Source organism: Sus scrofa, chromosome 15, assembly GCF_054392235.1.
Source record: "Sus scrofa isolate SSC_HxYL_T2T_F1_AM1 chromosome 15, Sscrofa_HxYL_maternal_Yorkshire_Landrace_v2.0, whole genome shotgun sequence".
Lineage (NCBI taxonomy): Eukaryota > Metazoa > Chordata > Mammalia > Artiodactyla > Suidae > Sus > Sus scrofa.
The window spans coordinates 52,172,227-52,192,829 of NC_139397.1; the positions used below are offsets into that span (position 1 = coordinate 52,172,227).

At 48.2% G+C, this 20,603-nt stretch overlaps 2 protein-coding genes across 3 annotated transcripts; both read right to left on the bottom strand.

Moving 5' to 3' along the window:
- Window positions 1-699: 699 nt before the first annotated feature.
- Window positions 700-7,301, bottom strand: LOC110258488 (ubiquitin carboxyl-terminal hydrolase 17-like protein 6). Of its 2 annotated transcripts, XM_084999566.1 has the most exons (6): window positions 4,841-7,286; window positions 4,538-4,694; window positions 3,566-3,667; window positions 3,229-3,418; window positions 2,575-2,682; window positions 700-1,949 (listed from the first exon to the last, which is right to left on the bottom strand). In XM_084999566.1, the coding sequence occupies exon 1, from the start codon at window positions 7,217-7,219 to the stop codon at window positions 5,666-5,668; it is 1,554 nt and encodes a 517-aa protein (XP_084855692.1). In that variant the 5' UTR covers window positions 7,220-7,286; the 3' UTR covers window positions 700-1,949; window positions 2,575-2,682; window positions 3,229-3,418; window positions 3,566-3,667; window positions 4,538-4,694; window positions 4,841-5,665. The 2 variants fall into 2 exon arrangements, with proteins under 2 accessions (XP_084855692.1, XP_084855693.1); XM_084999567.1 differs by lacking the exon at window positions 3,229-3,418 and having other exon boundaries at window positions 4,841-7,301.
- A 4,758-nt stretch (window positions 7,302-12,059) lies between these two features.
- LOC100626328 (ubiquitin carboxyl-terminal hydrolase 17-like protein 6) lies at window positions 12,060-15,664 on the bottom strand. The gene is made up of 2 exons (XM_084998503.1): window positions 13,286-15,664; window positions 12,060-13,139 (listed from the first exon to the last, which is right to left on the bottom strand). The coding sequence occupies exon 1, from the start codon at window positions 15,662-15,664 to the stop codon at window positions 14,111-14,113; it is 1,554 nt and encodes a 517-aa protein (XP_084854629.1). The 3' UTR covers window positions 12,060-13,139; window positions 13,286-14,110.
- Window positions 15,665-20,603: the final 4,939 nt, after the last annotated feature.

Consider the following 20,603-nt stretch of genomic DNA (forward strand, 5'->3'; position numbering starts at 1 on the left):
GTGTAAGTAGGAAGCTATAGTGCTCACCTGTATTTGGTGACAAAATGTCAGAACTTTTGGAACCAGGCTAAAGGGCACAACTGTGTGCTGTGCAGAACGTGAGCGGTGCCCTGTCCTGAGCTGAGACCTGTGGGCTCTGGGAGTTTACTCCCTGTAAATCAGGGTGGGAGGATTACCATGGTACTTGGGTTATTTTTTAGTGAATTTTATTCTAAAACTTTGGTTTAAATTTTTCTTTCGATGTGAATAAAATTCTACCAAAAATTCTTCCTGTATGTGGCTTTGGTTTCCAAGCTTGAAGATCATTGATCAGAGCTGATGTAACTGAAGACAGAGGAACCTGGGAGGACCTGAGCCTTTTTTGAATCATGGGACCTCAGGCATCCCAGGCCCGGGGGTCCACAAATGCACACACATCATGCCCATGAGGCCCAGAGCCCAACAGAGCCTCTGGCTTCCTTCCAGAGCACGGGTCTGAGTGGATGAGGAACCCACACCATGGGCTCACCTGAACCCACCCCAGTGGAACCACCCTGTGTCCTGTATAGCCACGATCCGATGAATCAAATGTTAGGGCTTCAGCAGAGGAATCTGGGGGAGCTTAGTTCTACTCATTATCAGGAATAATAAAGTTAATAAACAAAAAATAATATAAAATCGACCTGTGATGGTAAGAAATCAAAATACTTGTACAACATATCATCTTTTGTCGTTTTATTAACATTGAAAGCCATTGGAAATAAACACATATTTACAGTGATCTTTAATAACAAAATGTACTTTTCCATAAAACTCTTCCACAGAAAAAAAGTCTTGTCCTCTAAAAAACAAAACTCTTGTCTCTTAAAGATACAGAACCTTAGCTCAGTCCTTTAACCAAAGTTTCCCAAAATTCAGATTAATTTCATGGGTCCTTATTCATAATTAAATGCATATCTAACTGCTCGACTCAGTTTATTACAAACTTAACAGAACTAAAAACCTTTCCTGGAATTCCCACTGTGGCACAACAGATCAGCAGCTCTTCTGTAGCGCAAGGACACAGGCTGGATCCCCAGCCCAGTACAGTAGGTTATGGATCCAGCATTGCTGCAGCTGGGGTGTATGTAGGTCACAACTGTGGCTTGGAGCCCATCTTCGGCCCAGGAACTCCATATGCCAAAGGGCGGCCAAAAAGGAAAAATGAAGTGAAACAAAGCCCTTTCCTATGCCAGTTTCCTCAGTTTCATTTACAGTCCTCCTGATCAGAGTCACTGAAGGTCTGAGGGCTTTCACTGAAAAGGGAAGCTGTCCCAGGAGGTGGAGAGGGGATCGTCTGAACCTGGGGCCCGACTGCCCATTGTCCCTTCTGGTAAAGACCACTCTAGGGCTGGCCTGGAACACAGAAGGATGGAGGGAGTGGGGCACCTGTAGGCCTGGGCTGTCATCAGGTGAGTTTTCTTGTGAGGAGGTTGAAGAGCCATTCTGGCCATCGGAGCAGGTGTCCTTCAGGTGACGTGGGGCTGCCTCTTTGGACCCCAGTCCACCTGTCCTGAGCAGAGCCTGGAGAGTCCGGAAGGCTGCCCAGCACAGAGCTCTCAGTGCTTTTCTGGGGGTCTAGAAGGGATTGAGCATCGGTTTGTCTGAGGGAACTGCATGGGGACCTAGGCAGATCCATCATCTGGGGCCAGGATGCAGAGTGTGGAGTTTGGGGAGAATGAGCTTGGCTTTGAGTTCACATCAGGACACTGGGCTTGAACCTTCCGTGTGTGGGCAGGGCTGAGGCCAAGAATGCTGGTGGCAGCCTAGGGAACGCCATGGGAAACAGAGTCAGGTCTGCTATCTGGAAGCTGGACAATGACAGAAGGACCCATCACTGGGGGTTCAGTAATGTTCACCCACAACTACTCCTGGGCAGTTTCCAGGGAAGATGTCTTCCTGGTGTTGGGAGGGGCACTGGCCTTCACATGCTGTAAGAGAAAATGGCACACAGTGAATATTTTTTAGATTTGTCTCAATCAGGCAGAAAATAGAAAACAATCCCAGTAATGAGCATGTAAAAATAAACTGAACAGTAAAATTATGACATGTGGTCATTTTACTGCGAAAAGAAACCCATCACTGTGATGATGAAGAGGAAATACATTCCCAATGTCAACCTGTTATAATTTTCTGGGGAACTGCAGAACAAGTGTTAAAATACAGTTTTGTTAATTAAGTGTAAACAAGGTTTTTATTCACTCTTCTGGGAATGCCCGATCTGACGTTGTTTTCAAGGCTGTTAAATGGCTAATGTGGGTGATGGACCATCTGGGAGTATTTACTGCTATTTCAAAGCTACTCTTGCACTTAGTGCTCTAAGGTTCAGAGGCATCAGATTAAAGGGCTTCCACAGGCCTGCTCTAGCGAGCTGTGGGCAGAAATGCGAGTAAGCCCATGGAAACTGAAGGAACTGAAGGAAAGATGGCAACTGAAGGTCACAAATAAGCTGGAGTCACACTGGACAGGATGCTTTTTCACACACGCACATGTGAGTAAGGCAGTTCAAGGCTCCCCAGGATCGAAAGTGGGTCTGGTACCGATTCAGAGACTCACCCTGCAGGAGCCGTCTGCCTCGGCAATCCCTTCCCATTCTCTGCTTTCATCCTCAGAGTCTCCTCATGTATTTCTGGATCACAAGGCTACCTCATGGACTTTTCTGGCCTGCAAAACAAACCTTGTTAAGTGGATGTGCCTCAAGGTCCTGGCCTCAAGATGGGTAACAATCCTTTGGGCCCAGTCTTCTTCCGAGTTTTTTTCCTTTTGGCCCCACCCACAGCATGAGAAGATCCCAGGCCAGGGATTGAACCTGCACTTCAGCAGTGATAACACCAGATTCCTAAAATGCTGAGCCACCAGGGAACTCCCTTCTCAGTGTTAAGTCGTGGGAAGTACTGAAGTGCCATGCCCTCCTGCCTCTCATCTCAGAGCCATACATCACCGCCAGGGTCTCCCAGGGTTCCCACTCATTGTGCTGTTTTCCTTTCTGTCTGGGCCAAGCTCCCAGGTGTGCCCTGCCCTCTCCCCCTGGGGATTCTCTACCAGTGGACTGAGCCCCTTCCAGGTGTGCACCCCAGGACAGAAGGGCTGGCTTCCCTGTTTCCCTCCAGGCTACCCGTAGCCTTGCCCCTGATGCCTGAGCAAGGGTCAGGGGTGGAGGGACAGAGCACCTTTAGGTCCCAATAACCTCAGATGAGCCAAGCCTCACACCTTGCTCACCACTGTCCATGTTCCTTCTCTGTCTTGTTCAAGGAGGCTGTGCTCAGCTGTCCCCAGGGCATCCTTGGCTCTCCTTCTCTTCCTTTGGCCTGAGGTGGGGGAAGGCAAGCCCCATCCTGGCCCTTCCTAGGGCAGCCCCTGTTCCTGCTGCCGCCTAAAGGCACATTCATCCTTTCCACACCTGTGCTCAGAGAGACGGCAGAAAACACAGTCAGCTTTCAGAGGTGACCTTCAGGACAGATTCAGCCCTCTGCTCACCTTAGGGTCCTCCCCCTTCCGAGGAGACCCTGTCACATTGGTCCCCACAGTCCCTACATCCCATCCTCACCTGTAGGGGCATGTGGCGCTGATGCTGCTCCTGTTGACCTGCCCTCGGCCTTGCCTTCTTGAAGCTCCAGGGCAGTCCTCCTCAGTGTCCATGTCAGAGATCCTGAACCATGAAAAGCAAAATTATGTCACATTAGTACATATGTCCCTTCTGCACCTTCCCCTCAAAGTGACCACTCAGTGACCACTCATCAAACCAAGGACAACGTTCTTCTTCACACAAAATGGCATCACATGAAGAGACATTGACCATCCTTTTCCAGGTGGCCTTTCTCAGAACAGAATCCACACAAACAAGACAAAATGACTATGAATGCCGAATGTCAATTTTCACTCACTGAAAGAGACTGAAGTGTGAGACTCTGTGAAGGTTTTCTCAATTGACAATATTAGAGAAAGACAGACAACACTTTGCATGACACACAAAATAAAAGAATGGTGCGAGAATGCTCCAGCTCGCCTCTGGCTAGGACATTTGAAACTCTGACATAAGGCATATTTTCCTCCTCAAAATTCCAAAATTCCAATCTGACGTGATAGGAGGAAACTTCAACTACAACTTAACACAGGAAAATGTTTTCTGTCTGGGAGCCCGGGAGCTTCACGTCTTAAGGTGTGGACTGCTCTTTATTCACTGCTTTTCTTTGGCACCCACTTTTAAAATAGTGTCTCGAAAGTGTGAACTTTCTGTATCTGAACAAAGAATGAAAAATAAATTGCTTAGCCTCTAAATGCACTCGGCCAACCACCAGATTCCATAACTGCTTGGGCACTGCCCCTCACATGCAAGGGAGTTTGAACCATCTTGTCATAATTGTCACTTGAAGGATGTATTTTATCCTTTCTCCTAGGAAATGTGATTACAACTTGAAGAATCCATACCTTAGGTGGAGAGCCACCTTGGTGGCTATTTCTCCAGTTGGACTAATTTTCTGAGGTAAAAACCAGGGACCAAAATGTAATGGAAACCAACCTGAAATCTTTCTGTTGGCTTCTCTGTGTCAGCAGATTCTAGGAGAGTGGGATGCTTCCAAACTCTGCTGGACACGATGCAGCTGCCAGGAAGCCGAGAAGGTTCCCTCCCAGCTTCTTCCCCAGGCAGGTGACCCTTAAGGTGATCTCATCATATCCTGAAAAACAGGTAAACTTTTGGTTACATTTCCAAGCAATTAAAGCTGTTCATACACATACCCATGTGTGCTTTTAAACATTAATATGTCCTGGGAGTGAAAACATGCCCATTTACCAAGAAGCTCTGTTCCATTCTGCACTTTACCTTTTGATTCAAATAACTGTTCCCAAAAAAGTCTTCCTGCTGACACGGCCATCAGGTTCATTCAGGTCTGTCCTGCTTTGCCCTTTACTCCTGGGCATGCACCAAGTTGCTGTTTTGCCTCCTTCCTCCTGGTGTCTGGCATTTTCATAGTTTTCAATGTATTTCTTCCAATAGAAATCAAGCCCCAGATCCCTGTGGACAAGTGTCCTTGTTCATACAAATTTGGGCGAGTGATGGCCTTTCAGGCATGTTCCCAGGTGTCCAGTCTCGGAGTGATCTCTGACCTCAAAGCCTGGTGGCAGGGATTCCAGGGATCCTCTAAGTCTCAGGCAGGAATGATCAGACTTCTCTGTGCAGCAATGACCCAGGGCTGGGCTCATCCACAGCTGGCTGGACCAGCAGAGGGAGGCCCAGCACACAGAAGAGGTTCATAGACTTCTTGAGGGCCTCGGAAAACTGCTCTTGCTTGGATGGATATCAGCGTTTCTGAGGAGCCTTCAGGCTACATGAGTCACAAGAATCAAATATGCCAAAAACAAAACAGAACAAAAAAATCCAAACAAAACCCCAAAGAAACTCTCCATCAACAAAGAGCTCTTCAAACACAGCACAAATGGCCAGTCCAAAGGCAGTTTCCAGACCCAGTGATCAAGCAGTCCTCTCCAGCAACGTCATTGTGGAAGCCCCCCACCCTCATCCTACCCCCGACCCCACTCCGAGCTCCCCTGTAACAAGTTCATACTGAATACTTTTGGACTTGCAACACAAACTGCTTCCTTTATGTATCCAGGAGTGTTTGAGTGTGTTGCAGGGGTGCAGCACAGCTCACTGCAGTGCCAGAGGCCTCTGCTTCTTCTTGTTCTTTTTCTTGGAGGCCTTGGTCCTCCCTTCCAGACAAGGGATGCTCCCCATGTTCGTTGCGCCCTCAGGTGGGGCGTCCCTGGTTGAAGTGCTGACCCCGCAGTTTTCCTGTGCGGGCAGTTTCCTTCCGGTCCCATCTCCGAATTTCGACCTGTGGATGACGACTGCATTGGTCGGGAGGGCAGGCTCTACTTTCCTGAGGTTGAATTCAGCCTTAGGTCGGCTGTGTTCCTGGTGGCGTCTCCACTGCTCCAAGGTGATCTCCTGGATGTCAGTTTCTGCCAGAGGCCCCTCCGATGCAGACACTCTGATGCTGGAGGGGCTTCTGGGCTCCCCAACCGCTGCATCCCTGCCTATAGGATCAGCTCCCGGAGACCGAGGTGCCCTGTCTGCTGACGCTCCACCGGTGGCTCTTTCCAGCTCGCCCCTCTGGATGTAAAAGAGGACATAGGCGCTTTGGCTCAGGGCAGAAGCAGTGTCACAGGCGGTGACCTTCGAATCATCCATTCTGTACCACCAGCCATTTCCCGCTCTGATGTAGCAGAAGTAGTGTCCTTGGTGACAGGTCCACCCAGAGTGCACCAGCACAGCGAAGAGCTCGTAGTCCAGGGCTCCGGCCTTCTGCACAGACAGGTAGGGCTGCAGGTCCAGGTGCTCAGGGTATCGCACTTTCTTGTCCATCTTGTCGCCAGTGACATCCGTGAACCGCTTCAGCACAAGGATCAGGACCTTGGAGGCCCTGTGCAAAGTCAGCCTCTTGGTGGCGGGTCCCTTCCTGAGACAAACACCACAATGGTAGGCATTTTCCCCGTCCAGTTTTTCAGCCTTCACCAGCTCTCTCAGGGCTTGCTCCACACTCTGAGCTGCCGTGATATCCAGGGTGACGTCCAGATAAGGGTCAAAAGTGTCTGAAACACCAAGACAGCGGAGACACTGGATCTGAGATCTCCAGCACCCTCCAAAGATTTGCTGGATGAGGGTGTCTTCCGAGGGACATCTCTGCATGGCATCCAGAGCGAACATTAGGAACTCGTGGGCATCTTCCTGCCTGTGTCTGTGGAAGCTGGCGACCAGGTCCTTCCGAGGCTGGATGACATCTCCGGGATGCAGGAGGGCTCGGGTCACGTGAGCTCGCACAGCACACAGCATGCAGAAGGGCTGCTTCTGGCAGGCTCTCTGGTGCTGCCCATTCAGCAGAGAGATGGCCAGGGGGGGCGTGTGTGTCAGACACTGCAGCACTGCGTTCACATAGCACGTGTTGCCCAGGTTCTGAAGCCCAGCGCCCACTACGGATGGTCTCCAACTCAGAGGCCCCTTTGTGGGCACCGGTCCTACTGCCGCCACAGGAGCCGCATCAGCCTGCTGGTTGCAAAGTGCCTGGGATGATGGCGATGGTTTCTCGGGTCCAGAGGGTCCCCAAGGCAAATCAACAGCTGCAGCTGACCACGGAGATGTGCGTTTTGGTGGAAAGATGTTGGGCAGACGCTCCTGGCCCCAGCCAAGAGAAGCAACCTCCATGACTGCAGATGACCGCCCAAGACTTCCTATCTCAGAGCTGCGCTGCACAAGGACGCGGCCTTCCCCAGGACTGTCTGCAAATGGCCCCTTTGGGCGCTCCACCAGCCCTTTTATAGCCCATCCCACTCGCGTCAGGGCCAAGATCCAATCCGCTGCGAGCTCTGGATTGGATTATGGGCTGTGGGCGTGGCCACTCTTAATCCCCTGACCGAGGAATGAATACAAGGATTTCTGTTCACAAACCCTTGGAAACAGCTCTGATGGGGTTATGTGTAAAGATGCTCCGAATATGAATGAGTTGGGGCCAAGTAGATACAGGCCTTAGCCTTGCTCAACCCACTCATTTTGGGGGAGTGGGGAGGACCACGATTCAGTTCATAACAAACTGCTTCAAAAGATTTCTGCCCTTTAGGCCACCCTCACCCAAAGGAAAAACAAATATTTTTACACCACTTTCTCAACTCTAATTTCCACTGTACTCTTTCCAGACAGGTTTTCTTGAGAGTTTTTTTTTTTTTTTTTTTTTTGTCTTTTGTCTTTTTTGTTGTTGTTTTGTTGTTGTTGTTGTTGTTGTTGCTATTTCTTGGGCCGCTCCCGCGGCATATGGAGGTTCCCAGGCTAGGGGTTGAATCGGAGCTGTAGCCACCGGCCTACGCCAGAGCCACAGCAACGCTGGATCCGAGCCGCGTCTGCAACCTACACCACAGCTCACGGCAACGCCGGATCGTTAACCCACTGAGCAAGGGCAGGGACCGAACCCGCAACCTCATGGTTCCTAGTCGGATTCGTTAACCACTGCGCCACGACGGGAACTCCGAGAGTTTTTGATTTAAATTTAAATAGTTTATGAATATCCCCTGGCTTTCAGAGTCATTTCAAGTGATCCCAGGAGTATGGGACATTTAGTTTTTCATGAACTAGATGAGCATTTTGCAAAGTGAGTTCACATGCTACATAGGCAGATCCCTTTACTTCCAACCCAGAATGTGTATAGAACTGGATTTTTTTTTGGCCAGGCCCCACACGCAGTAGTTCCTGGGCAAGGGATAGAACCTGCGCCACAGCAGTGACAACACCAGATCCTTCACCACAGGCCACAGGAAAACTCCTAGAACTGTAACTCTTTTAAAAAAATTGCTATCCGATGCTTTTGCTTCTAACGGAGCACAGTGCTGGAGGCCAGAAGTCCCCAGGTCAGGGTGTAGGTGGGTTTGTTTTCTGCGAGCCCTCTGTCCACAGAGTGTGGACTGCTAAGGACTTTCTGTGTCCTCACACGGCCTTTCCCCTCCACACACCCTGGAGTCTCTTGATTTTCTTCTAGGGACATCAGTCTGATTGGATGAGGGACCCACCCCAGAGGGTCACTGTAACCTAACCACCACTTTATCTGCCCCTTCTCATCTGGTATACAGGCCCAGCCTGATGTATTAAAGGTGAGGGATTCCCATATGAATGTGGGGGATGGGAACACAATCAGCTCCTAAAGTTGGTTCAGGGAGTCTTGTTGCTGTACAGTGGAAATGAATCTGACTAGGTTCTGTAAGGATGGGGATTCGATCCCTGCCTCACTCAGTGAGTGGGTTAAGGATCCCACTGCTCTGAGCTTTGGTGTAGTTCATAGATGCAGCTCACATCCTGCATTGGTGTGGATGTGGTGTAGGCCAGGATCTGTAGCTCCCATTTGCCCCTTAGTCTGGGAACTTCCCTATGCTGCTGGTTCAGCCCTAAAAAAAGAAAAGTTGGCTCATTCTTTTTTGTGTTTGTTATGTTTTATTTATTATTTTATTGTGTTTATTGTTTGTTATTTATTATGTTATTGTTTTATTTATTATTTTTTATTCATTTTTTCATTTATGTACAGTTGATATAAGGTATGATATTCATTTCAAGTATACAACTCAGTCATTCAGTGTTTTTATCAATAATACTGCATGTAAAGTAATTATAAAATATTGGCTATACAGCCATTGTTGTACATTATAACTCTGTTACTAGTCTATTTCATGCCTTGTAGTATAAAGGGTTGGTGCTGACTTTGGAGACTGGCTTGACATGTTTCAGGATGTTCCTCACAAGCAAAAATATCATGTGATGCTCAGGAAACATTTCCCTCAAGAGAATCCCCTCAGCATTGTAGATCAACAACCATCATCTAATATAATATATATAGGAAAGTTGTGGTGGAAATAGTGAAGATGAACAACAGTAAGGATGATGCTGATGATGATCATGGCGAGGGAAATGTATATATTCATGTGATAACCCCGCAGTTATGGAGATGAGAGGACAGACGTCCCTGATGGGGGAAGAGGTAATGACATTATTTCTCAGGGGGTAGCTGTCACAGTTCTGGGTTCAACAGAGGAGTATGTTCCACAAGGGCAAAGCCTATTGGCAGGAAGATAAAGCCACCATCCTATCCCTTGGAGAGCAATGGGAACTTTGGTCCTCCGCAGCCGTGGGAGCAGAGGCTGAAGGGCAAAGGGAGACCTTGAGCATGGAACCCCACCAGACACTATCAGCTCTCAGCGGTGAGGGCAGCTGGCTGACAGGGTGTGGTCCACCTGGGGAGGCAGATCCTGGCCACACCTAGCACTGAAGCCTCGCTCAGGTTTTGTCCCCCCTCACACAAAGCTGCATTCCTGCCAGCTGCAGCTGGCAGGCCCACAGGACTCAGACCTCTAGACCCTGCTAGGGACAGAGTTGCTGTAGGTCAGCATCCTCATCACCCTCCATCTGCATGGTGACAGGGCTGTGGGACCTGTCATGGGCTCACTGGAGGACTTGATGTCAGCACCGGCAAAGATGATCAGCTCCAAAGAACCACCTGCCTTCAGGGGACAGCCTCCCCAGAAGGGGGGGACATGCAGGGAGTGGCAGTGGGAGGGAAGATACTGCTCTGGATGCTCTGGCCCCATTCACACAGATACAAAGGACCAGGTTAGGACCCCGCCGCAACCTGTGGAGTTGACAGGCTCTTGTTCAAGGCTGAGGCGCAGCTCGACTTCCCATTTGCATGTATTTCTCCCTCCTCATCATTTCCAAAGACTTTTCACTCCGAGATCATCCTGAAAAAATATCCAGCACACAGAACCCCTTTTTGTCTGCCCTCTGGGAACCAAAATAGTGACACATGTGAAAGGATTGCTGGGAAAATGGAGAAAAATTGTTTTATTTTATTATTTTATTTTATGATATTTTACTTTTTTAGGGATGCACCCGTAGCATAGGAAAGTTCCCAGGCTAGGGGTGGAATTGGAGCTGCAGCTGCTGGCCCACACCACAGCCACAGCAACAGCAGATGGGAAACCTACAGCACAGCTCATGGCAACACCACATCCATAACCCACTGATCAAAGCCAGGGATCGAACTGCATCCTCATGAGTACTAGCCTGGTTTTTAACATACTAAGCCAAAATGGGAACTCCCTGCATTTTTTTTTGTCTTTTGTCTTTTTTTTTTTGTTGTTGTTGTTGTTGTTGTTGTTATTATTGTTGCTATTTCTTGGGCCGCTCCCACGGCACATGGAGGTTCCCAGGCTAGGGGTTGAATCGGAGCTGTAGCTGTCAGCCTACGCCAGAGCCACAGCAACGCGGGATCCGAGCCGCGTCTGCAACCTACACCACAGCTCACGGCAACGCCGGATCGTTAACCCACTGAGCAAGGGCAGGGACCGAACCCGCAACCTCATGGTTCCTAGTCGGATTCGTTAACCACTGCGCCACAACGGGAACTCCGGAACTCCCTGCATTTTATTTTCAATTCTATATTTCTCCCAGGGAATTCCAGCTCCATTTCCACAGAATCCCCTTGCCTGAGGCCCTGCTTATTTGGAAGACACAGAATGTTTCCCAGTGTACAGAACACACTCAAAAGTACTTATGAGTAAGAAAAGAATGAATGGATTCTTTTTTTCCAAAATGTCCTTACATTTTGATCTCCAGATTTGCATGAGGTTACAACTTTGCATTAATCGAGGAAATCCAATCAAATTGAACAGGGTGTATTTCCCAGACTGAAACCATATTAGGGTCAGTAACCTTCTAGATAGGGTGTATCCCTGGAGACTAGCCCAGACTGGGTTATAAATTGTCCTGCAGGTATAAAGGGAATCAAACAGACAAAGAGCTGCACTGGTCCAGAGAAGGAGACACTGGACAGTCTGGGACACTGGAGGAAGAGGAATTAACTGCCGGCTGGGGAACTTGCTCAGAACCCATTTGGTTTCAACAGCTCCTCCAATTTCGGATTTTGGTGAGTTCTCCCAACTGTGAGATGTGATCTGGCTTCATTCAATTAAATTTTGATAAGTCCTATTGTCTTCAGCTACTTGTCCTATCAAAGCAGCTTCTTATGCTCTCTAAATTACATTGTGTCAACATTTATTTTGCCACTCTGGTTTCCTGCTTTTGATGGTTCATGCCCCTTTTTTTTCTAACTCCAACATTACTGTTTTGAATCTCTTTACTTTATCTGCCTCACCTAAGATCCTAGACTTGTGCTGTCCAATACAGTAACTACAAGCCTCACATGGCCACTACATTGAAATCAAGGCAACTAAATAGCAAAATTTCATATCCTTGGTAGTGCTCACCACGTCACATATTCTGTCAGCGGACATGCATGGCAGTTACTGTTTTGTACCAAGCAGATGTAAAGGTTGTCCTTCATCTTGGAACGTTTACTGGCACATTGACCTACATCTGATGCTTTTATTTAATTTGTATGGAAATACTTCATTTTCTGCTTCCTTTAATTAATTAATTTCCTTTCACAGATTTCATCAAATGATTTCCTTCATTTTATTTCTTATATGTCTAGGGATAGGTTTTATGTGGGTTTTTTTGTTTGTTTGTTTGTTTTGTGTGTGTTTTTTGGGGCCACAACCGCGGCATATGGAAGTTCCCAGGCTAGGGGTTTAATCGGAGCTACAGTTGCCAGCCTACATCACAGCTACAGCAGTGCCAGATCCAAACCACATCTGCGACCTACACCAGAACTCATGGCAATGCTGGATCCTTAATCCACTGAGCGAGGCCAGGGATGGACCCCTCAACATCATGGTTCCTAGTCGGATTCGTTTCTGCTGCACCACAACAGGAACTCCCCAGGTTTTTATGTTAAAATAATTACCTCAAGATAACATAAATCTCTTGAGATATTTATTTTATTTCTTCCAAAGAATTAATACATCATGAATTGTCCTGGATATTTGATACATATCCACAGTTAGCAAATTATGGATTAACCCAGGGCTTCTCTATTTCTGGTTGAAGCTGGTAACTGCACTTCCAGGTTGAAGGGAGGGCAGGAGAACAGCAACTTAGCAAATATCTTTAGGGAGATTTCTGTTTCAAGAGAGATGGGACATAATGAAGGGAAAGATTGTGGATATATGGAGAGGTGTGGACTGCTCTTTATTCACTGCTTTTCTTTGGCACCCACTTTTAAAATAGTGTCTCGAAAGTGTGAACTTTCTGTATCTGAACAAAGAATGAAAAATAAATTGCTTAGCCTCTAAATGCACTCGGCCAACCACCAGATTCCATAACTGCTTGGGCACTGCCCCTCACATGCAAGGGAGTTTGAACCATCTTGTCATAATTGTCACTTGAAGGATGTATTTTATCCTTTCTCCTAGGAAATGTGATTACAACTTGAAGAATCCATACCTTAGGTGGAGAGCCACCTTGGTGGCTATTTCTCCAGTTGGACTAATTTTCTGAGGTAAAAACCAGGGACCAAAATGTAATGGAAACCAACCGAAATCTTTCTGTTGGCTTCTCTGTGTCAGCAGATTCTAGGAGAGTGGGATGCTTCCAAACTCTGCTGGACACGATGCAGCTGCCAGGAAGCCGAGAAGGTTCCCTCCCAGCTTCTTCCCCAGGCAGGTGACCCTTAAGGTGATCTCATCATATCCTGAAAAACAGGTAAACTTTTGGTTACATTTCCAAGCAATTAAAGCTGTTCATACACATACCCATGTGTGCTTTTAAACATTAATATGTCCTGGGAGTGAAAACATGCCCATTTACCAAGAAGCTCTGTTCCATTCTGCACTTTACCTTTTGATTCAAATAACTGTTCCCAAAAAAGTCTTCCTGCTGACACGGCCATCAGGTTCATTCAGGTCTGTCCTGCTTTGCCCTTTACTCCTGGGCATGCACCAAGTTGCTGTTTTGCCTCCTTCCTCCTGGTGTCTGGCATTTTCATAGTTTTCAATGTATTTCTTCCAATAGAAATCAAGCCCCAGATCCCTGTGGACAAGTGTCCTTGTTCATACAAATTTGGGCGAGTGATGGCCTTTCAGGCATGTTCCCAGGTGTCCAGTCTCGGAGTGATCTCTGACCTCAAAGCCTGGTGGCAGGGATTCCAGGGATCCTCTAAGTCTCAGGCAGGAATGATCAGACTTCTCTGTGCAGCAATGACCCAGGGCTGGGCTCATCCACAGCTGGCTGGACCAGCAGAGGGAGGCCCAGCACACAGAAGAGGTTCATAGACTTCTTGAGGGCCTCGGAAAACTGCTCTTGCTTGGATGGATATCAGCGTTTCTGAGGAGCCTTCAGGCTACATGAGTCACAAGAATCAAATATGCCAAAAACAAAACAGAACAAAAAAATCCAAACAAAACCCCAAAGAAACTCTCCATCAACAAAGAGCTCTTCAAACACAGCACAAATGGCCAGTCCAAAGGCAGTTTCCAGACCCAGTGATCAAGCAGTCCTCTCCAGCAACGTCATTGTGGAAGCCCCCCACCCTCATCCTACCCCCGACCCCACTCCGAGCTCCCCTGTAACAAGTTCATACTGAATACTTTTGGACTTGCAACACAAACTGCTTCCTTTATGTATCCAGGAGTGTTTGAGTGTGTTGCAGGGGTGCAGCACAGCTCACTGCAGTGCCAGAGGCCTCTGCTTCTTCTTGTTCTTTTTCTTGGAGGCCTTGGTCCTCCCTTCCAGACAAGGGATGCTCCCCATGTTCGTTGCGCCCTCAGGTGGGGCGTCCCTGGTTGAAGTGCTGACCCCGCAGTTTTCCTGTGCGGGCAGTTTCCTTCCGGTCCCATCTCCGAATTTCGACCTGTGGATGACGACTGCATTGGTCGGGAGGGCAGGCTCTACTTTCCTGAGGTTGAATTCAGCCTTAGGTCGGCTGTGTTCCTGGTGGCGTCTCCACTGCTCCAAGGTGATCTCCTGGATGTCAGTTTCTGCCAGAGGCCCCTCCGATGCAGACACTCTGATGCTGGAGGGGCTTCTGGGCTCCCCAACCGCTGCATCCCTGCCTATAGGATCAGCTCCCGGAGACCGAGGTGCCCTGTCTGCTGACGCTCCACCGGTGGCTCTTTCCAGCTCGCCCCTCTGGATGTAAAAGAGGACATAGGCGCTTTGGCTCAGGGCAGAAGCAGTGTCACAGGCGGTGACCTTCGAATCATCCATTCTGTACCACCAGCCATTTCCCGCTCTGATGTAGCAGAAGTAGTGTCCTTGGTGACAGGTCCACCCAGAGTGCACCAGCACAGCGAAGAGCTCGTAGTCCAGGGCTCCGGCCTTCTGCACAGACAGGTAGGGCTGCAGGTCCAGGTGCTCAGGGTATCGCACTTTCTTGTCCATCTTGTCGCCAGTGACATCCGTGAACCGCTTCAGCACAAGGATCAGGACCTTGGAGGCCCTGTGCAAAGTCAGCCTCTTGGTGGCGGGTCCCTTCCTGAGACAAACACCACAATGGTAGGCATTTTCCCCGTCCAGTTTTTCAGCCTTCACCAGCTCTCTCAGGGCTTGCTCCACACTCTGAGCTGCCGTGATATCCAGGGTGACGTCCAGATAAGGGTCAAAAGTGTCTGAAACACCAAGACAGCGGAGACACTGGATCTGAGATCTCCAGCACCCTCCAAAGATTTGCTGGATGAGGGTGTCTTCCGAGGGACATCTCTGCATGGCATCCAGAGCGAACATTAGGAACTCGTGGGCATCTTCCTGCCTGTGTCTGTGGAAGCTGGCGACCAGGTCCTTCCGAGGCTGGATGACATCTCCGGGATGCAGGAGGGCTCGGGTCACGTGAGCTCGCACAGCACACAGCATGCAGAAGGGCTGCTTCTGGCAGGCTCTCTGGTGCTGCCCATTCAGCAGAGAGATGGCCAGGGGGGGCGTGTGTGTCAGACACTGCAGCACTGCGTTCACATAGCACGTGTTGCCCAGGTTCTGAAGCCCAGCGCCCACTACGGATGGTCTCCAACTCAGAGGCCCCTTTGTGGGCACCGGTCCTACTGCCGCCACAGGAGCCGCATCAGCCTGCTGGTTGCAAAGTGCCTGGGATGATGGCGATGGTTTCTCGGGTCCAGAGGGTCCCCAAGGCAAATCAACAGCTGCAGCTGACCACGGAGATGTGCGTTTTGGTGGAAAGATGTTGGGCAGACGCTCCTGGCCCCAGCCAAGAGAAGCAACCTCCATGACTGCAGATGACCGCCCAAGACTTCCTATCTCAGAGCTGCGCTGCACAAGGACGCGGCCTTCCCCAGGACTGTCTGCAAATGGCCCCTTTGGGCGCTCCACCAGCCCTTTTATAGCCCATCCCACTCGCGTCAGGGCCAAGATCCAATCCGCTGCGAGCTCTGGATTGGATTATGGGCTGTGGGCGTGGCCACTCTTAATCCCCTGACCGAGGAATGAATACAAGGATTTCTGTTCACAAACCCTTGGAAACAGCTCTGATGGGGTTATGTGTAAAGATGCTCCGAATATGAATGAGTTGGGGCCAAGTAGATACAGGCCTTAGCCTTGCTCAACCCACTCATTTTGGGGGAGTGGGGAGGACCACGATTCAGTTCATAACAAACTGCTTCAAAAGATTTCTGCCCTTTAGGCCACCCTCACCCAAAGGAAAAACAAATATTTTTACACCACTTTCTCAACTCTAATTTCCACTGTACTCTTTCCAGACAGGTTTTCTTGAGAGTTTTTTTTTTTTTTTTTTTTTTGTCTTTTGTCTTTTTTGTTGTTGTTTTGTTGTTGTTGTTGTTGTTGTTGCTATTTCTTGGGCCGCTCCCGCGGCATATGGAGGTTCCCAGGCTAGGGGTTGAATCGGAGCTGTAGCCACCGGCCTACGCCAGAGCCACAGCAACGCTGGATCCGAGCCGCGTCTGCAACCTACACCACAGCTCACGGCAACGCCGGATCGTTAACCCACTGAGCAAGGGCAGGGACCGAACCCGCAACCTCATGGTTCCTAGTCGGATTCGTTAACCACTGCGCCACGACGGGAACTCCGAGAGTTTTTGATTTAAATTTAAATAGTTTATGAATATCCCCTGGCTTTCAGAGTCATTTCAAGTGATCCCAGGAGTATGGGACATTTAGTTTTTCATGAACTAGATGAGCATTTTGCAAAGTGAGTTCACATGCTACATAGGCAGATCCCTTTACTTCCAACCCAGAATGTGTATAGAACTGGATTTTTTTTTGGCCAGGCCCCACACGCAGTAGTTCCTGGGCAAGGGATAGAACCTGCGCCACAGCAGTGACAACACCAGATCCTTCACCACAGGCCACAGGAAAACTCCTAGAACTGTAACTCTTTTAAAAAAATTGCTATCCGATGCTTTTGCTTCTAACGGAGCACAGTGCTGGAGGCCAGAAGTCCCCAGGTCAGGGTGTAGGTGGGTTTGTTTTCTGCGAGCCCTCTGTCCACAGAGTGTGGACTGCTAAGGACTTTCTGTGTCCTCACACGGCCTTTCCCCTCCACACACCCTGGAGTCTCTTGATTTTCTTCTAGGGACATCAGTCTGATTGGATGAGGGACCCACCCCAGAGGGTCACTGTAACCTAACCACCACTTTATCTGCCCCTTCTCATCTGGTATACAGGCCCAGCCTGATGTATTAAAGGTGAGGGATTCCCATATGAATGTGGGGGATGGGAACACAATCAGCTCCTAAAGTTGGTTCAGGGAGTCTTGTTGCTGTACAGTGGAAATGAATCTGACTAGGTTCTGTAAGGATGGGGATTCGATCCCTGCCTCACTCAGTGAGTGGGTTAAGGATCCCACTGCTCTGAGCTTTGGTGTAGTTCATAGATGCAGCTCACATCCTGCATTGGTGTGGATGTGGTGTAGGCCAGGATCTGTAGCTCCCATTTGCCCCTTAGTCTGGGAACTTCCCTATGCTGCTGGTTCAGCCCTAAAAAAAGAAAAGTTGGCTCATTCTTTTTTGTGTTTGTTATGTTTTATTTATTATTTTATTGTGTTTATTGTTTGTTATTTATTATGTTATTGTTTTATTTATTATTTTTTATTCATTTTTTCATTTATGTACAGTTGATATAAGGTATGATATTCATTTCAAGTATACAACTCAGTCATTCAGTGTTTTTATCAATAATACTGCATGTAAAGTAATTATAAAATATTGGCTATACAGCCATTGTTGTACATTATAACTCTGTTACTAGTCTATTTCATGCCTTGTAGTATAAAGGGTTGGTGCTGACTTTGGAGACTGGCTTGACATGTTTCAGGATGTTCCTCACAAGCAAAAATATCATGTGATGCTCAGGAAACATTTCCCTCAAGAGAATCCCCTCAGCATTGTAGATCAACAACCATCATCTAATATAATATATATAGGAAAGTTGTGGTGGAAATAGTGAAGATGAACAACAGTAAGGATGATGCTGATGATGATCATGGCGAGGGAAATGTATATATTCATGTGATAACCCCGCAGTTATGGAGATGAGAGGACAGACGTCCCTGATGGGGGAAGAGGTAATGACATTATTTCTCAGGGGGTAGCTGTCACAGTTCTGGGTTCAACAGAGGAGTATGTTCCACAAGGGCAAAGCCTATTGGCAGGAAGATAAAGCCACCATCCTATCCCTTGGAGAGCAATGGGAACTTTGGTCCTCCGCAGCCGTGGGAGCAGAGGCTGAAGGGCAAAGGGAGACCTTGAGCATGGAACCCCACCAGACACTATCAGCTCTCAGCGGTGAGGGCAGCTGGCTGACAGGGTGTGGTCCACCTGGGGAGGCAGATCCTGGCCACACCTAGCACTGAAGCCTCGCTCAGGTTTTGTCCCCCCTCACACAAAGCTGCATTCCTGCCAGCTGCAGCTGGCAGGCCCACAGGACTCAGACCTCTAGACCCTGCTAGGGACAGAGTTGCTGTAGGTCAGCATCCTCATCACCCTCCATCTGCATGGTGACAGGGCTGTGGGACCTGTCATGGGCTCACTGGAGGACTTGATGTCAGCACCGGCAAAGATGATCAGCTCCAAAGAACCACCTGCCTTCAGGGGACAGCCTCCCCAGAAGGGGGGGACATGCAGGGAGTGGCAGTGGGAGGGAAGATACTGCTCTGGATGCTCTGGCCCCATTCACACAGATACAAAGGACCAGGTTAGGACCCCGCCGCAACCTGTGGAGTTGACAGGCTCTTGTTCAAGGCTGAGGCGCAGCTCGACTTCCCATTTGCATGTATTTCTCCCTCCTCATCATTTCCAAAGACTTTTCACTCCGAGATCATCCTGAAAAAATATCCAGCACACAGAACCCCTTTTTGTCTGCCCTCTGGGAACCAAAATAGTGACACATGTGAAAGGATTGCTGGGAAAATGGAGAAAAATTGTTTTATTTTATTATTTTATTTTATGATATTTTACTTTTTTAGGGATGCACCCGTAGCATAGGAAAGTTCCCAGGCTAGGGGTGGAATTGGAGCTGCAGCTGCTGGCCCACACCACAGCCACAGCAACAGCAGATGGGAAACCTACAGCACAGCTCATGGCAACACCACATCCATAACCCACTGATCAAAGCCAGGGATCGAACTGCATCCTCATGAGTACTAGCCTGGTTTTTAACATACTAAGCCAAAATGGGAACTCCCTGCATTTTTTTTTGTCTTTTGTCTTTTTTTTTTTGTTGTTGTTGTTGTTGTTGTTGTTATTATTGTTGCTATTTCTTGGGCCGCTCCCACGGCACATGGAGGTTCCCAGGCTAGGGGTTGAATCGGAGCTGTAGCTGTCAGCCTACGCCAGAGCCACAGCAACGCGGGATCCGAGCCGCGTCTGCAACCTACACCACAGCTCACGGCAACGCCGGATCGTTAACCCACTGAGCAAGGGCAGGGACCGAACCCGCAACCTCATGGTTCCTAGTCGGATTCGTTAACCACTGCGCCACAACGGGAACTCCGGAACTCCCTGCATTTTATTTTCAATTCTATATTTCTCCCAGGGAATTCCAGCTCCATTTCCACAGAATCCCCTTGCCTGAGGCCCTGCTTATTTGGAAGACACAGAATGTTTCCCAGTGTACAGAACACACTCAAAAGTACTTATGAGTAAGAAAAGAATGAATGGATTCTTTTTTTCCAAAATGTCCTTACATTTTGATCTCCAGATTTGCATGAGGTTACAACTTTGCATTAATCGAGGAAATCCAATCAAATTGAACAGGGTGTATTTCCCAGACTGAAACCATATTAGGGTCAGTAACCTTCTAGATAGGGTGTATCCCTGGAGACTAGCCCAGACTGGGTTATAAATTGTCCTGCAGGTATAAAGGGAATCAAACAGACAAAGAGCTGCACTGGTCCAGAGAAGGAGACACTGGACAGTCTGGGACACTGGAGGAAGAGGAATTAACTGCCGGCTGGGGAACTTGCTCAGAACCCATTTGGTTTCAACAGCTCCTCCAATTTCGGATTTTGGTGAGTTCTCCCAACTGTGAGATGTGATCTGGCTTCATTCAATTAAATTTTGATAAGTCCTATTGTCTTCAGCTACTTGTCCTATCAAAGCAGCTTCTTATGCTCTCTAAATTACATTGTGTCAACATTTATTTTGCCACTCTGGTTTCCTGCTTTTGATGGTTCATGCCCCTTTTTTTTCTAACTCCAACATTACTGTTTTGAATCTCTTTACTTTATCTGCCTCACCTAAGATCCTAGACTTGTGCTGTCCAATACAGTAACTACAAGCCTCACATGGCCACTACATTGAAATCAAGGCAACTAAATAGCAAAATTTCATATCCTTGGTAGTGCTCACCACGTCACATATTCTGTCAGCGGACATGCATGGCAGTTACTGTTTTGTACCAAGCAGATGTAAAGGTTGTCCTTCATCTTGGAACGTTTACTGGCACATTGACCTACATCTGATGCTTTTATTTAATTTGTATGGAAATACTTCATTTTCTGCTTCCTTTAATTAATTAATTTCCTTTCACAGATTTCATCAAATGATTTCCTTCATTTTATTTCTTATATGTCTAGGGATAGGTTTTATGTGGGTTTTTTTGTTTGTTTGTTTGTTTTGTGTGTGTTTTTTGGGGCCACAACCGCGGCATATGGAAGTTCCCAGGCTAGGGGTTTAATCGGAGCTACAGTTGC

Coding starts and splice junctions, on each gene's coding strand:
- LOC110258488 (XM_084999567.1), bottom strand. CDS start 7,219: ATGGAGGTTGCTTCTCTTGGCTGGGGCCAGGAGCGTCTGCCCAACATC.
- LOC100626328 (XM_084998503.1), bottom strand. CDS start 15,664: ATGGAGGTTGCTTCTCTTGGCTGGGGCCAGGAGCGTCTGCCCAACATC.